A 15,878-nucleotide genomic window follows, 5' to 3' on the forward strand; every position below is an offset into this window, starting at 1 on the left:
AATGGTTTGACCACTTGCCTCCGTGGCGAGTCGAAGAATGAAGATAGGCAGACCCTCCAAAGGGGGCACATAGTTGTCAATCAGCAGGGGTAATCCAGTCAGGTTCCCTTCCTGCTTGTGCAGAAAAGGCCACGACAAGGGACAAGAAGTAAATTGTTAGAGTTTAATCAAGTTCTATTTCCCCAGTGCTCCCTCCAGGTCTTGTCCGCATGTCCGCACTCTGGGTGACCAGTTGCTTGACTGGGCTGGGCACCGAGGGCAGGAGAGCAAAAAGCTTAAAAAGAGCTTTTTGTATTGACATGAAGCAGAACAACGTCTTGTTTCAATATGCTCACCAGCTGAAGAACACATCGAGATGGAAAGCCCCAAAGCTTAAGGGATAAGAGGAAGAAACAAGGAAAGCAAGAGGCCTGGCATCCTCTCATTCGCAGGGACTTGTCGGGGTACTTTATCCCAGGAACAGGAATGGGCATGAATGGATGAGAAAGCAAACAGGGAGTGAGAATGGGAACAGATGTCATGTGCTGCATCTCACAGGGGTGGGCGGCCTTCTCGTCCTGATCTCGAACCAACTACAGAACTTGACTCTTACCTGAGGACTACAACAGAAGCATAAAAATGGCTGTCACACACCTCATCGATTTCCAAAGAGAAATAGTCTGCGAGCATCTCAGCCTTCTTCTTCAGAAACTCAACAATGTACTCGGCAAGTCCTTCTTTGGGACCATCTTCCTCCGTCCAGCCACTCTCAGGACTATCCAAGGCGAGCATGGCCAGGTCAAAGAGTGGCGCTGGCTCCTAGAACGGAGTTGGTGTCAACAGTGCATCCAAGTGAAGCCTGAATTCCTTCCCACAAAACCACCACAGGCACGCCTTGGCGGTACGACTGCCACAGTAAAGGAGTACCACAATATAGTGAGTCAGATGAATTTTTTGGTTTCCCAGTGCACATAAAGGTTATCTTTACACACATATATCCTATCTATGAAGTGTGAAATAGAATTATGTCTAAAAAAACAATGTACATACCTTAACTAAAAAAAACCTATTCAGCGGTAATCATCAAGACAGTATGGTACTGGCACAAAAACAGACACATAGATCAATGGAACAGAATAGAGAGCCCAGAAATGGACCCTCAGCTCTATGGTCAACTCATCTTCAACAAAGCAGGAAAGAATATCCAATGGAAAAAAGACAGTCTCTTCAACAAATGGTGCTGGGAAAATTGGATAGCCACATGCAGAAGAATGAAACTGGACCATTTCCTTACACCACACACCAAAATAGACTCCAAATGTTTAAAGACCTAAATGTGAGACAGGAGTCCATCAAAATCCTAGAGGAGAACACAGCAACCTCTGTGACCTTGGCTGCAGCAACTTCTTGCTAAACCCGTCTCCAGAGGCAAGGGAAGCAAGGGCAAAAATGAACTATTGGGACTTCATCAAGATAAAAAGCTTTTGCACAGCAAAAGAAATAATCGACAAAACCAAAAGACAACCAACAGAAGGGGAGAAGATACTTGCAAATGACATATCAGATAGAGGGTAGTATCCAAAATCTATAAAGAACTTACAAACTCAACACCCAAAGAACAAATAATCCGGTCAAGAAATGGGCAGAAGAAATGAACAGACACTTCTCCAAAAAAGACATCCAAATGGCCAAGAGACACATGAAAAACTGCTCCACGTCGCTCGGCATCAGGGAAATCCAAATCAAAACCTCAATGAGATGCCACCTCACACCAGTCAGAATGGCTAAAATTAACAAGTCAGGAAACGACAGATGTTGGCGGGGATGTGGAGAAAGGGGAACCCTCCTACACTGTTGGTGGGAATGCAAGCTGGTGCAGCCACTCTGGAAAACAGTATGGAGGTTCCTCAAAAAGTTGAAAATAGAGCTACCATACGACCCAGCAATTGCACTACTGGGTATTTACCCCAAAGATACAAATGTAATGATCTGAAGGGGCACTTGCACCCCAATGTTGATAGCAGCAACGTCCACAACAGCCAAACTATGGAAAGAGCCCAGATGTCCATCGATAGATGAATGGATAAAGAAGATGTGGTATATACATATACAATGGAATATTACTCAGCCATCAAAAACCCGAAATCTTGCCATTTGCAACGACGTGGATGGAACTAGATATGCTAAGCAAAATAAGTCAATCAGAGAAAGACAATTATCATATGATCTCACTAATATGCGGAATTTAAGAAGCAAGGCAGAGGATGATAGGGGAAGAGAGGAAAAAATGAAACAAGACAAAACCAGAGAGGGAGACAAACCATAAGAGACTCTTAATCATAGGAAGCAAACAGGGTTGCTGGAGGAAGGGGGGTGGTGGGATGGGGTAACTGGGTGATGGACATTAAGGAGGGTATGTGTTGTAATAAGCACTGGGTATTAGTAAGACTGATGAATCACAGACCTGTACCCCTGAAACAAATATACATTATATGTTAATTAACTGAATTTAAATTTTTAAAAAATGAAAAAAGAAAATATGTGCTTGTGGAAAAAAAAACTATTGCTAAAAAATGCTAACCATCTGAGCTTACAGTGAATTATGATCACTGACCACAGTTTGTATTATACACAAATACAGTAATAAAAAAGTTTGAAATATTGCCAGAACTACCAAAATGTGACACAGAGACATGAAGTGAGCAAATGCTGTTGGAAAGCTGGTGCCAACAGACTTGCTCACTGTAGGGTTGCCGCAGACCTTGAATTTGTAGAAATGGAAGGTCTGCGACGCGCAGTGAAGCACAGAGTAAAACGAGGTGTGCCTGTGTGAAAGCCACAAAGCCATGATCCTGACAGCAGCTGAGAAACCCCAAAGCTAACACTCACTCCCCATCTCCCACAAAGAAAACACCTGAAAATCCACAAGAAAACGTCTTCCCCCTCCTCCCCGGTGGCCATTTCAGTAGACAGGATGTGCCAGCCTGCTGAGCAGGTAGGAGGGGGAGGCCGGGTGGAGGCACTGCCCTCCCGTGTAGCTGCAAGGGCTCCCCTGCCTCACTGATAAGGAACCCAGGGGAGATGAGAAGTTTAGTGACCTCTCAGCTAAGTCATCTGATTAGGTAGAAGACTGAAATACATGGTTAAAAATAAGATGCCTAAATTTTCTTCCATTTCTCCCCTTCTGATGTTACTATGGTCATTCATTTTACATGTTATAAACCCACAGAACACTGTTCCTATTTTTTTTATAATATTAGAGGAGTCAATGAAAGGACCCGACAATCTAAATGTTAATGTACTTGGTACCAGAACTTTAAAATCTATGAAGGATCAAACTAATGGAACTGGCAAAGAGAAAGACAAATCTGCAATTACAGTCAGAGGTTTCAATATCACCCTTTTTAAAAAATAAACTGGAACAAGTCGAAAGTCAGGATACAGAAGATCTGAGCATCACTGTCACCTTGCTATTCCTGCCACTCGGAACACTGCACTCAAGCAGACCAGAATGCACATTCGTTTCAAGTGCGCATGCGTCATTTAGCAACACAGACCATACTCTTAGTGATTTCTAATTCACGAACAGGTATCAGGAAAATCTCCAAGTAACTGGAAACAACACACTTCTCAATAACCTGTGGGTCAAAGAAGAAATCAAAAAGGAAATAAACTATTTTGAAATGGATGAAAATGAAAACAACTGATCAAAATTTGTGGGAAGCTGCTAGAGCAGCACTCAGGGGAAATTTATTAGCATTTAACCCCCAAATTAGAAAAGGATGATGTCCAATCAGTGACCTCAGCTTCTACCTTAAGAAATTCGAAACAGAAGAGCAAATTAAACCCAAAATAAGTAGAAAGGAAGTAATAAAGATCAGAGTAAATATCAATGGAATAGAAAACAGAAAAACAAGAGAGAAAAATCAGTGAAACCAAAAGTCAGTTCTTTGAGATCAATAAAAATTGGTAAACTTCTGGGCACCTGGGTGGCTCAGTTGGTTAAGCGACTGCCTTCGGCTCAGGTCATGATCCTGGAGTCCCTGGATCGAGTCCCGCATCGGGCTCCCTGCTCGGCAGGGAGTCTGCTTCTCCCTCTGACCCTCCCCCCTCTCATGTGCTCTCTCTCATTCTCTCTCTCTCAAATAAATAAATAAAATCTTAAAAAAAAAAAAAATTGGTAAACTTCTAACCAGACTGATTAGGTTAAAAAGAGAGGATACACATCGCCAATATTAGGAATGAGAGGGGATCTACTTATTAAAAGAATTATGAAAAATACTATGAACAACTTCATGCCAATAAATTCGAAAACTTCAATGGACAAATTCCTTGAAAGAAACCAAAACCAAAGCTCTGTCAAGAAAAAAAAGATAACCTGAGGAGTTATCTAGGAAAGAAGCTGAATTTGTAGCTAAAAACCTTCCTATGAGGAAATCTCCAGGCCCCGATGGCTTCACTCACTGGTGAATTCTACCAGACATTTAAGGAATAAACCCCAATTCTATACAAACTCAGATGATGGGAAAGAAGGGGATAGCTTCCAACTCATTCTATGAAGCCAGCATTAATGCTGATACCAAAACCAAAGACTACAAGAAAAATAAAAACCAGTATCATTCACGAACATATATGTAGCAATTGTAAACAAAATTCTGGCAAATCAATTTCAATAATATATAAAAAGAGTAATACATCACGTACAAGCATGGTTCATCCCAGGAATGCAAGACTGGTTTTTAACATGAAAATCAATGTAATTCATTATATTAAGAAATTAAAAAAGAATACCACGCAATTATCTTAACAGATGCAGAAAAGGAATTTGAAAAAACTCAATATCCATTCCTGAATAAAAACAACTGTAAGCAAACAAGGAACAGAAGGGAACTTCCTCAACCTCATAAAGGACATCTCATCTCCACCTACGGCAAAAAGCATACTTACTTTGAAAAGACTGAATGTGTTTCCCTATAAGATCAGCAACAAGAGAAGGATTTCCATTCTCACCACTTCTATTCAACATTGTACTAAGGGTCTAGCCAGTGCAATCAGGCAAGAAAAAGAAAGAAAAGCCATCCAGATTGGACAGGAAAAATAAAACTGCCTTTATTCACAGAGGCCATGATCATGCATGTAGAAACTGACGGAAATCTGTAAGAAAACTAGGAGCACTACTGAGTTTGGCAAGGTTGCAAGGTACAAGATCAGTGTACATAATAAACACTTGTGTTTCTATATACTAGCAACAAACAACTGGACAATTTTTAAAATGCCATTAGCGTCAAAAAATGTGGGATATTAAGGGATATATCTAACAAAAGATTTCCTCCCTAAACTGCTCTGTCGATTCAAGACAATCCCAATAAAAATCCCTGTAGGCTTTTCTGTAGAGTTATGTCAGCTGTGCAAAGATGATATGAAACTACATAGATAAGTAGTCTGATTTTAATTCTAAATTAAAATTAAGCAATGAAAAGGTCTTGGAAGAAATGACCTAATACTGTCAGCTGGGGTTGGCTGTGTTTGGGTCATAGGCTTTAGGGAATATTTATTTCTATTTTTATCTCTTTACAAGTTTTCTTAGATATGTATTAACCAATATCATACTAAACCTTTGTTTAAGCTGGCTACCAAATGACTGTTCTGCTTTGTATTAAACTGTGTTATAACTAAAGATACTTCCATACACAAATCCTACAATACAGATGCTGTCCTAGGCGTATTTAGAAAAACCTAATACACTGCAAATCAGACATTAGGGTAGGGCTATTATTTTCAGAAATGACCAACTGTTGCAAGTTTCAGAAGTGAGAAGCAGGAAGTAAACTTACCGACAGCCTCAGAATACCGAAATTGGCAAAATCATAAATGAGTATCTGGTAGAACAGTTCTTCACTGAAAATAAAAATGAAGTGACTTTAAGGAAATGCTGAATCCATGCTTGAGAGCCAAGCAGTCAGGACAAACGGGAGAAAGAACCCCTGCAACATGGATGGGACACGCTGTGGAGCCTTCTTGACAGTCTATGAGACTCCTTCTCCTCTAAGGAGCTGGGACCTGCTGCACGCTCCAGCCAGGACTCTGGCTGGCGGGCCTCTGCACACGGCTTAGAGCACTAAGACTAAGTCTCTAAGTCACCCAGGCTCTGTCCCCACCCCCCGGTGCTGTAAAAGGCTGCTGAACACCCTGTAGGTGAAATGTAAGAAATTTTTGTTTACTTACTTTTTCCCCACTTACAAAGAATCCTCCTATAAGTCACTTTTTTTTTTTTTTTTTTTTTTTTACAACTCACCATTAAAAATAGTATGGAGTGTATAGGGAGGGCAGGAAAACTTACTAAATAATCACAAGTAGACACAAGGCAGAATTAGACCACCCGGGTGTGTTTGCTGTAGTATGATGCACTGCCTGGCAACACTCCAAAAGCAGCTGTGAGGCATACAATACAAAGACCTCCTTACACAACACGGTGCTGAAATAAATGGCACTTTATAGTTCTTAAGCAATCTGAACCATAGAGGTCTGTTTAAAGACTTCCCATTATCAGTCAAAGTAGACAAGGCATCTGCTACACCTGCATTACAGGGGGAAACTGAGGCACCCAGGGAGTACCTGACCTGTCCCGGGTCAGAGTTAATAAGGTGGAAAGGAAGGAGTTGAATCCAGATTCTGCACTCTGAACTTGGTTCTCAATCTGTTTCTTCTACCTTCTCACTGGGAAACCATACACATTTATTAATAGCTGAAATTCTTGGACGGGCCTGGCTTTCTGTTTGTAAAATGAAAGAACCTGAACACAATTTGACTTGGAGACTTGGAAATGTACTTAGATGCGCTGGAAAAGAAAGAACAAGGGCAGCAGAATTCCCAACACATTCTTAAGAGACAGCCCACTGCACAAGCCAAAGGATTCTCAAAGCAAAGACAAGGGATCTTGAACAGAGCTGCACCAAAAGGGCCCAGAAGGGGTGAGTTCTGAATACCCACAGAGGTATGTGTGCCAGCAGTCAGCTCTGGGCTGGGCAGTTTCTGGGTGAGGAAGGAAAGCGGTTCTTATCTTGTGCACCACCCCCAAGCAACGTATGGCGGCTGCCTTGCTCCGCGGGCTCGAGAAGCACTGTGAGGCGACAGCAGGGCTTGGTGGGAAAGGGCCCCACGGTGGCCAGGTGATGTCTAGTAGATGCAGGGTGGCAGCACCCTCCCATCTGTGCCACCTAATTGAGAACAAATTTGATACAGGTTCTAGACTCACTAGGAGCTCATCCACGAAAGCCTCTGGGAACAATCAATAGAAAGTTTGCTGGCTACATACGGGGCAAATGGCATGGCTTGTCAACCCCGCTGGCTCATGTGATGGCGAGAGCAAGCCTTGGTGACATTCCCTAAGGAGGAAAGGGGGCATCAGGTCTTTTTTCTCTTGCATCCCACAGTACCCCGCTGCACACAGCAGATGCTAGAATTCTCTACCTTGACACTTGGTTCAACCACAGTGGTCAACATTTACTGAGGACCGAGAACCTGCCAAACATTAGGCTTCTCATGTCATTTCTTATCCTCACAAAACCATGTAAATTAAGTAGTAATTTCCAAATTTGCCGATGAGAAGTCTGAGACGCAGTTTAGGAAAGTACCTTGTCCACCGTGACATAAACGGTAAATTGTTGGGTCTGGACTGGAAACCATCTCTGTCTGTCTCCAAAGCCGGGAACCTTCCCCAACAGCTCATGCCGCTGTCCCTGGCTTTTTGCGCTTGCACCTCCAGGACCATTCCTGTAGCGGCCCTGCTTGTGTCTTGCACTCACTCGTTTACCTCAGTTTGGTGGTGTTGAGAAGGTATAACTTGGTCTGATGCTGCGCCAAGGCCCACTGTGGATTCACGCAGCCCACAAAGCAGTGGTTATGTAGCATCTCCCGGAGTGCTGGAAAAGAAAGCGCAGGTCAGGAACGGCATCCCAACACCGCTTGGCAGCCCAAAGCCAAGCACGAGAGCTAGAGACCACAGATGAGCAATGATGCCCGCAATGTACCTCTTGCAGCAAACACACACAAATGAGGAATAAATTATAACTAATCTTTCAAAATGCAACAAAAACATTGCCCAAAGGTAAAGGAGAACTTGGCCCGCAGATCACACCCCGAGGCAACGCAGGAAGCCAGAGAAGTACTGCGAGCTCGGAAGCCAGAGAAGTACTGCGAGCTCAGAAGCCAGCTTCACCCAAAGGCACCAGAGGAACCTCAGGAATCACGAGCGCTAGTTTTCGCAGGCTCTCAGGTACGGGGAAGGAAAAACAAAAAGGTTGGAATGGTTTGAAACGGGGACTCTAGTAGGAGGCCACTTCCCCAGCATGTGAAGCTGAGACGCCAGGGGCCACACCCTCAGGCAAAAGAGAAGAAATCCTGCTGTGTCCCAGGCCCCAGGGCAGGGAGCCCAACTGCCCACCCACCTCAAGCCTGGGTGTTGGGGGTAAGAAAAAAATCATAGCCCGGAGAATCTGGAACCACCAGCTGGTCCTCACATGCTTTTACAGCAGGACTCACGCTAAGCACTGCCTTGTATGGAGATTTTAGTTTAACATTGATTCCAGGGCTGACTGTGCCTCCAGGTCCCTGATAGAATCAAATGCAAATTCTCTGTGGAGAAATTCAATTTCAGTCCAGGCTTCGAATTATCCCCCACAGATGAAACACCAGTAGCTAGCAGTCAAAAAATTACAAAACACACAAAGAATGCACCAAGAATTAGAATCCAGAAGAAACCACACGACCTCTGCAAAGGTTCAGAGACTGGAAATACCAGCAGAGAAGAGAAAATAAGTATGTTCAGCATGCTTCAGAGGGATTGTAATGAATAAGCGGCAAGAGACTATCAGAAATGATCAAGATCTCCAAAAAATCCAAATTTCTAAAAATGAAAAATATAAAATTGAAATTAAAACTCAAGACCGACTTCACAACAGATGAGACAAAGTTGCCAAGATAGTAACTGGTAGGTAGATCTGAAGAAATTACCCAGAATGCAGCGCAGAGAGACAAAGAGAGGAAAACTATGGAAGTAGCTTATGCAACATGGAGAACAACAAATATATATAACTCAAGTTCCAGAAGGGAGAGAGGGCAGGGGGGAGATGATATTTACAGACTTTGAAGCCAAAAATATCTGAGACTATCCCAAAAGTGATGGAAGACACCAAACCTCAGTTCTAGGAAGCCCAACAAAACCCACACTTGGCACACAGAGATACTGGACACTAAAGAAAAGAGATCTTAAAGGCACTCAGAGACAAAAGAGAGATTCCCCACAACGTAATAAAATATAAGACTGATAGCTGGATTTTCAGCAGTAACAGTGGAAGCCAAAAAATGACAGAACAACACCTCTGATGCATTAAGAAAAAGTAACTGTCAATCTGGAATTTTAAACCCAGCAAAAAACACTTTTCAAAATGAGGATGAATTAGACAAAACAAACCTCAGTTGGCCACACAAGACCCCACTAAATGCTATGCTTCAGGCAGACCATGAATGATCCAAGGGAAAGAACTATGAGCAAACAATATTCGCTAAATCCAAACAAGCGGACAATAACAATGTATTATGGAACAATTTGATATCCACATGAAAACCATGACTCTAACACCATGCACCAATGACGAATTCCAGGAGGACTAGGGATTTGTGTACAGCATTTCAGGAGACAATATAAGAATATGTCTTTAATTATCCCAGAGTTGGGAAGCATTTCCTAAATAAAATTTTAAAAAGCCAATCTAAAGAACAATTCACAATACCTATGTTAAATCTAAGAATTTCTGTTCATGAAACAAGTATTTGTTTAAAAAAAGAAGAAGAAGAAAACAGGTAAGTCCTAAACGGGGGGAAGATGTTTTCATGTAACTGATTATTATCTGGAATATATGAAGAACCCCTCGAATCAGTTCAAAAAGACCAAAAACCCAACAGAAAAATGGGCAAAAAACTAGAAAAGGCACTTAATGGAAGGGGAAATATCCTTAAGTTTAGAGTAATTAGGGAGATGCAAGTAAAACCACCATTAGCTACCATTTCATGAACACCAAACTGGCAAAAAGTCTGACAAGGTCAAATGTTGGAGAGGAAGCAGAACAAATGCAGCTTCCATACACTGTTGGTGGGACCAACGATGGGTACATTTATCCGACCCCTGTGAAAAAGAGTTTATCATCTTATGACCCAGCAGTAGCTCTGCTGAGTGTATACCCACAGCCGAGCTTCCCAACTAGTGTGCCAAGCTCTTGAATCTCTCATGGCCAGGAGCGGGATGGGGTACGAGGAGGCAGGGATGAGGCCATATGAGTCCAAATGTCCTTCAACAGAAGAATGAACAACCATGCAGTAATAGTCACCAAGTGGAACCTATTACACAGAAAAAGCAAACCAGAGCTGTATGTAGTAAGATGGATGAATCCTAGGACCAGAATGTGTGTGTATGTGTGTTTCACATATTTCACATTATAAACACACACACACCAAAAAAACCCTTATAATATGATTCCATTTATGTAAAATTTAAAATTTGCAAACTGAACAAATTTTTTAGGGCTACAAATATGGGTGGTAAAACTGTATTAAAAAGAAATAACAATCATAAAATTTAAGAGAGTGGTTACCTCTAAGGGAGAAGGGAAGGGGACAGTTTAGGGAAAAAGCACCTGAGAGCTTCAAAGGGGATAAAACCCACAATGCTCTATCTCTTAAGCAGGTGTTCACGTGTTTTCTTGTGTAGATCCTATGTATGTATTTTATAAATTTGATTTTTGATTTACCAATACATCTGTGTGTGTGTGTCTATGTGTGTGTGTGTGTGTGTGTAAGTAAAAATACCACCACCATAAAGGGGGGTAGGGGAAGAGGGTCTGGGGACCACAGGGAAAGGTCTGTATACCACGTTTTCACTATACTTTTCTTTTTTAGCTTAGGCACCACAAATGAATTCTAATATTGTTACATAAGTTCTGTAACACTCTCTGTCCCCTCAACCCCCAATAGAAAGAGGCTTATTTTCTTCATTTTTAGAATGAAGTGTTCCCCTCTGTTCCCACTGGAAACTCAATGTCTCTACAGGATGTACTGCGTAGGCGGAAAATGATTATTTTAAAAGCTGGAGAACATCGAATAATCTTGAATAATGAGGCACTGGAGGAAAGAGAAAGCAGTGTAATCCACTAAAAAAAGGGTCAGAGATTTTTCCATACGGATTTTTCATGGAACCTTCTGACGCATCCTAGCTACCGAGATGCAGCCTTGCCAGCCTGGGCAGGGAAGGGAGGAGGTGGCTGCTGGCTTGGCCTGGGGCTTCCAGAGTCGCTGCTTCAGCCAGGTGGGCCTTTTCTTCCCTGGGCTTCCTGAGGCTACTTGGACCTCCTTCACGACTTCTTATCAGGACCTCAAGAGCCTCTCTTTCATCCGTCCTCTAACTATCTCCATAGCATCAGAAGTCTGTGGGCATTTCCCTGCCATTCTGCCAGCAGCAAAATGGACAAGATCCTTCTGGGCTTCAAAGCCAAACCACAGAGCTGAGTTCTCAATGGAGGCCCTGGGTATCACTCAGGAGCGAGGAAAGCCAAACCTGAAGGAAGCACGACGGGCCCTCTAGTTCTTCATGGCCACATGCAGAGCAGGAGCTTGGCGCCGTGCCGGACGGCCTTGCAGACCCCTGTGCTTCTGGAGATGATCCAGAAGCCCTCCCCGGCAGGTCTCACCCTGGGCTCGGCTGATGTGGCCTTCTGCCTCTGTTACAGAACATCTTTCATTTTACCTGATGTTGTAGCCACTTACTTATTCAACACTCCCCACACCACCGCGGTATCCTGTATGGCAGGGGTCGAGGCTCATTCACCTCCCCCTCTGTTTTGGGGCCCGGCACTGGGCATTCTGTGCAGAGAACGTACTTGACCAATGTCTGCCAAGCTGATTTCATGTACCAAAGGAAACGATCACCTGGGGACAAGCCATATGGGAAGTATGAACACTGACACCCAGGACCGTTCCCCAAAGACCAAGAAAATAAAGTAAAACAGTGGGTAAAATGTTAAACACATTCACATTCAAACGATAGCAAAAAAAATTACAACATTCCTTGTCTTCATTAATTTTAGATCCAAATTTTGGGACTCGCACGTAAATTCAGTCATTACTAATCTGAGATGAGCCTAATCCCATGGAACTGAGTGGATACTGGGCCAAAAACTACCCTCATTTGTTGATCAAACGTGTGCCCACCAGGGCTGCGGAAATCCAGCAGACTCCAGAGAGCTGCCTGATTGAGTGTCCGATTCTGACATCCTTTAGAAGAAAGATTCACCTCCCGGGCAACTCCTCTCAATCATGTACACACCGTATCAGCAAATATCTATGAGTCCACCTGCCAGGCACTCTGGACAGCAAGGGTGACGCAGTGCGTGCAATAGACACGATCCCTGCACAGACAATACACTGATCGACCAGTCACACAAATGAGCACAATGCGGAACTTCGGTACAAGGAGAGCACTCCTTACTTCTCTCCTGGGCTAGGGGCACGGCTAGCCTGTGTGGGAGCAGCCGGGCTGTTGGTGTGCTAAGGCAAGTGGCCTTCCTCACCAAATCGGAGCTTCAGGGCAATCCTGTATAGCCTTCACCTCGAAGACAAGCAGCCTGCCCCACCTGGGGCCGCGGGCCTAAAGCACATGCCAGCGGGCAGGACCCGAGGCCCCTCCCGTCGGACAGAGGCCCGAGCTGACGACGCACGCGTGCGGTATCCCGGGCGATCATCACAAGGGCCCCGTAAAGCTGTAGCAGTGCTGTCATGCTGTGGAGCAGGAAGACGATGCCCCGAAAAGGTGCACAACTTCCCACTAGGCGAGCGAATGGTGTGGCTGGCAGGGGCTGCCGCAGAGCCCGTCCGGCTCACTCCACTCCCACAGGACAGACACCACGCCTTCCCTGAGACTCTACACCGGCGTGTCTGAAAAACCAGCCTCAGTGGCAGGGATCAAATCACAAGAGGCACATGCCCCCACACGCCACTGGTTTGGTTAGCCTGTGAGTCCGGGGCCAGCCACCTCGTGTGCAGGCCATGCCGGTCACCACCCACCCTCGGCAACGTGTGTCCCTGGGCCTGTTTCTGATTGCTGGGATGTTCAACTCATCTATCCTCTCCCGTCCTCTCCATGTTCCATTCCATGTCCTTGCCTTCACAACAGATAACAGCAGCTGCCCTGCCTCCCTCACAAGATGATTCTAGAATTAAATGAGATAACCTGTACAAATACATAGTTTGGGAACATTTAGATTCATCATCCGAGCCTCAGCAATAGACTCCAAACCTGACCCAACTTGACGCAGGTTAGGTGGACAATGCACTGTAAATAGTGTGCAACTAGTCAGAAATTTCTCGAAACTCTAACTTTAAATAGCCTGCTTTACATAAGGGATACAAACTCTTAAGGAATATGATGAAGTAAACTCCAAGTCTGAGGGAGGCTGTCAATTCAAACTACTGTGAACAAGCCTGCTAAATAAATCAAGGAACAGCCCACTTCTCTTACATTGTTTCAAATGGTTTTAAAAGCTCCCAGCTTGAAAGCCAATAAACGGAAGTAAAGAACAACTGGAGCAAGTCTTCCTGGAAACAAAAATCAGAGGCCAACTGGCAGCTCCTTCTACAGCTGGCAAGACCTCAGTCACAGGAAGCTTCTACCCCTCCCACGTGTAGTGACACCTATCGCTTTGCCCACATGTGGACAAAGGCCCAGAGCGCTGAGAAAAGGAAAGGCAAACGGAGGCTTTCCTGAATTCATTCAAACAAGAGGAGACTGGGACAGAGAAAAACACAGGGGCCAGAGTCACAGCAGTGCTTTAGAAGGTGGAGGATCGGGCGCCTGGGTGGCTCAGTTGGTTGGACTGCCTTCGGCTCAGGTCATGATCCTGGAGTCCCTGGATCGAGTCCCGCATCGGGCTCCCTGCTCGGCAGGGAGTCTGCTTCTCCCTCCGACCCTCCCCCCTTTCATGCTCTCTGTCTCTCAGTCTCTCTCTCTCAAATAAATAAATAAAATCTTAAAAAAAAAAAAAATAGAAGGTGGAGGATTGGGGCGCCTGGGTGGCTCAGTCGGTTAAGCGTCTGCCTTTGGCTCAGGTCATGATCCCAGGGTCTTGGGATCGAGTCCACATTGGGCTCCCTGCTCAGTGGGGAGTCTTTTTCTCCCTCTCCCACTGCCCCTCCTTGTGATCTCTCTCTCTCATAAATAAAATCTTAAAAAAAAAGGTGGAGGATTATTGCGAAAAGTGCTAACCTGCTCCTCGGCCACTCAGGACTTTACAAGCTAATCTAGATTGTCATATTTTAAGACACAGTGCTGAAACACAACTATTTTAACCAGGAAACATGTTAGAGATGAAACGTGGAAAGGCCGTGACTAACCCATGTGGGCCCAAGTGCAGAGCTGCTGTGTGGAGCCTGGAGCCGTGCTGTCTACACTTGGAGCACGAGTGTCTGACTCACCAGGTACGGATGGCCCTTTGGGCCAAGCTCCTGTTCTACTCCTCAATCCCTGCTCAGTTCGTGCCTGGGACATGACTAGCCCCCTTGAATTCCTAAAACCATGGTAGCTAGTTTTGAAGTAACAAGACCAAAACGGAGCTCTATACTCAAGTATTCTGAAACGCTAGTTCTGAGGAAGGTGATACTGATTTATGGCTTTGTCTTCGGGATATAAAAATATCTGTTGACTCCTTACTCTGTAACAAGTGTTTTACTTACATTTTATCTCTAATCAGCACAATCAGCTTCAAGAGCAAAATTAATCCCATTTTACAGATGAGGAAAAACCGAGACAGATCAAGGTTAAGTCACAAGTCCAAGGTCACACAGCGGAAGTGGTAGTGCCAGGATATCCCCTTGGGGCCCTCCAGAGCCTGTGCGCTTTAGCAAGAGCACATCCCACGCAGGCCACAGATTAGAATTTTGTGGGTCATCACACCGCTTTAAACTAAGAAACGAATTGAAGATTATGTAAATGACTCCTTTGCTCTGGCTGCTAGGCTTTAGTGAGAATACCAATCAATTATAATTAAAACTAGAGACTACTTTTTCCCTTCCCTCCCAGTTGAAAATGGTCTTTCAGGGCGCCTGGGTGGCTCAGTCGTTAAGCATCTGCCTTCAGCTCAGGTCATGATCCCAGGGTCCTGGGATCGAGCCCCACATCAGGCTCCCTGCTCTGCAGGGGGTCTGCTTCTCCCTCTCTCACTGTCTCTCTCTGTTGAAAAATAAATAAAATCTTAAAAAAAAAAAAAATGATCTTGCAGCTGCTGCCGCTGCGCCTGAGGAAAGGGAGGTGTGCTCGGCACGCGCAGTGGCCGCCCTACCGTCAACACTCTGCACTTCCTACAACGTGACGTTGGCAGCTCTGGCCCTCAGAGGCCCCACAGCCGCTGGCACTCACGTACTCGCATGTCCCCGCTCGTCAATTTCCTCCTGGAGGCTCAGCACGCTGGTGAGGTTGATGACCCTCCGCCGAGGGGTAGACGCTGCTGTCATTTCCTTTCGGGAATCCTCTTCCACCATTTCCACATCAGAGCTTTCCCGAGGCCTCTTTCTGCAACGAAGATTAAGGAGCCGGCAGATCATGACTATCCTTGAAAATGGTTTGTTTTTTTATAAGTCAGCCAAATTTTGCGTACTGCATTTTGGAAAAGGGAGCAGCTTCTCATGCTGGCTCTGCACGTCTGGGGCGGGGTCCTCGGTCTGTTCTCCTGCACCCGGCCTATCGGATGACCCTGAGCCCTCCGCAGGCAGCCCACGCGCACAGCAGGATGCTGGAGTCACTCGCCCTGTGCAGCTGCAGGGCCCTGCGCATGCGTGCCCACCCTGCCCCCACCTCG

General features: G+C 44.9%; 1 protein-coding gene across 2 annotated transcripts in view; it reads right to left on the reverse strand.

Annotated features, from left to right (window-relative positions):
* The window catches only part of MLH1 (mutL homolog 1), a 43,010-nt gene that overhangs the window by 1,488 nt on the left and 25,644 nt on the right, over positions 1–15,878 (reverse strand). For both annotated transcript variants that reach the window (XM_045904057.3, XM_045904059.3), the window contains 5 exons: positions 15,444–15,592; positions 7,793–7,901; positions 5,814–5,877; positions 634–798; positions 19–111 (listed from right to left, as the gene is read on the reverse strand). In XM_045904057.3, the coding sequence (XP_045760013.1) occupies positions 19–111; positions 634–798; positions 5,814–5,877; positions 7,793–7,901; positions 15,444–15,592 (580 nt within the window). The remainder of the gene's footprint in view (positions 1–18; positions 112–633; positions 799–5,813; positions 5,878–7,792; positions 7,902–15,443; positions 15,593–15,878) is intronic.

The sequence above is a fragment of the Mirounga angustirostris genome, unplaced genomic scaffold (genome assembly GCF_029215605.1).
Source record: "Mirounga angustirostris isolate CCGP_5_RB_7025 unplaced genomic scaffold, mMirAng1.0.hap1 SCAF_1, whole genome shotgun sequence".
NCBI classification, from domain to species: Eukaryota; Metazoa; Chordata; class Mammalia; order Carnivora; family Phocidae; genus Mirounga; species Mirounga angustirostris.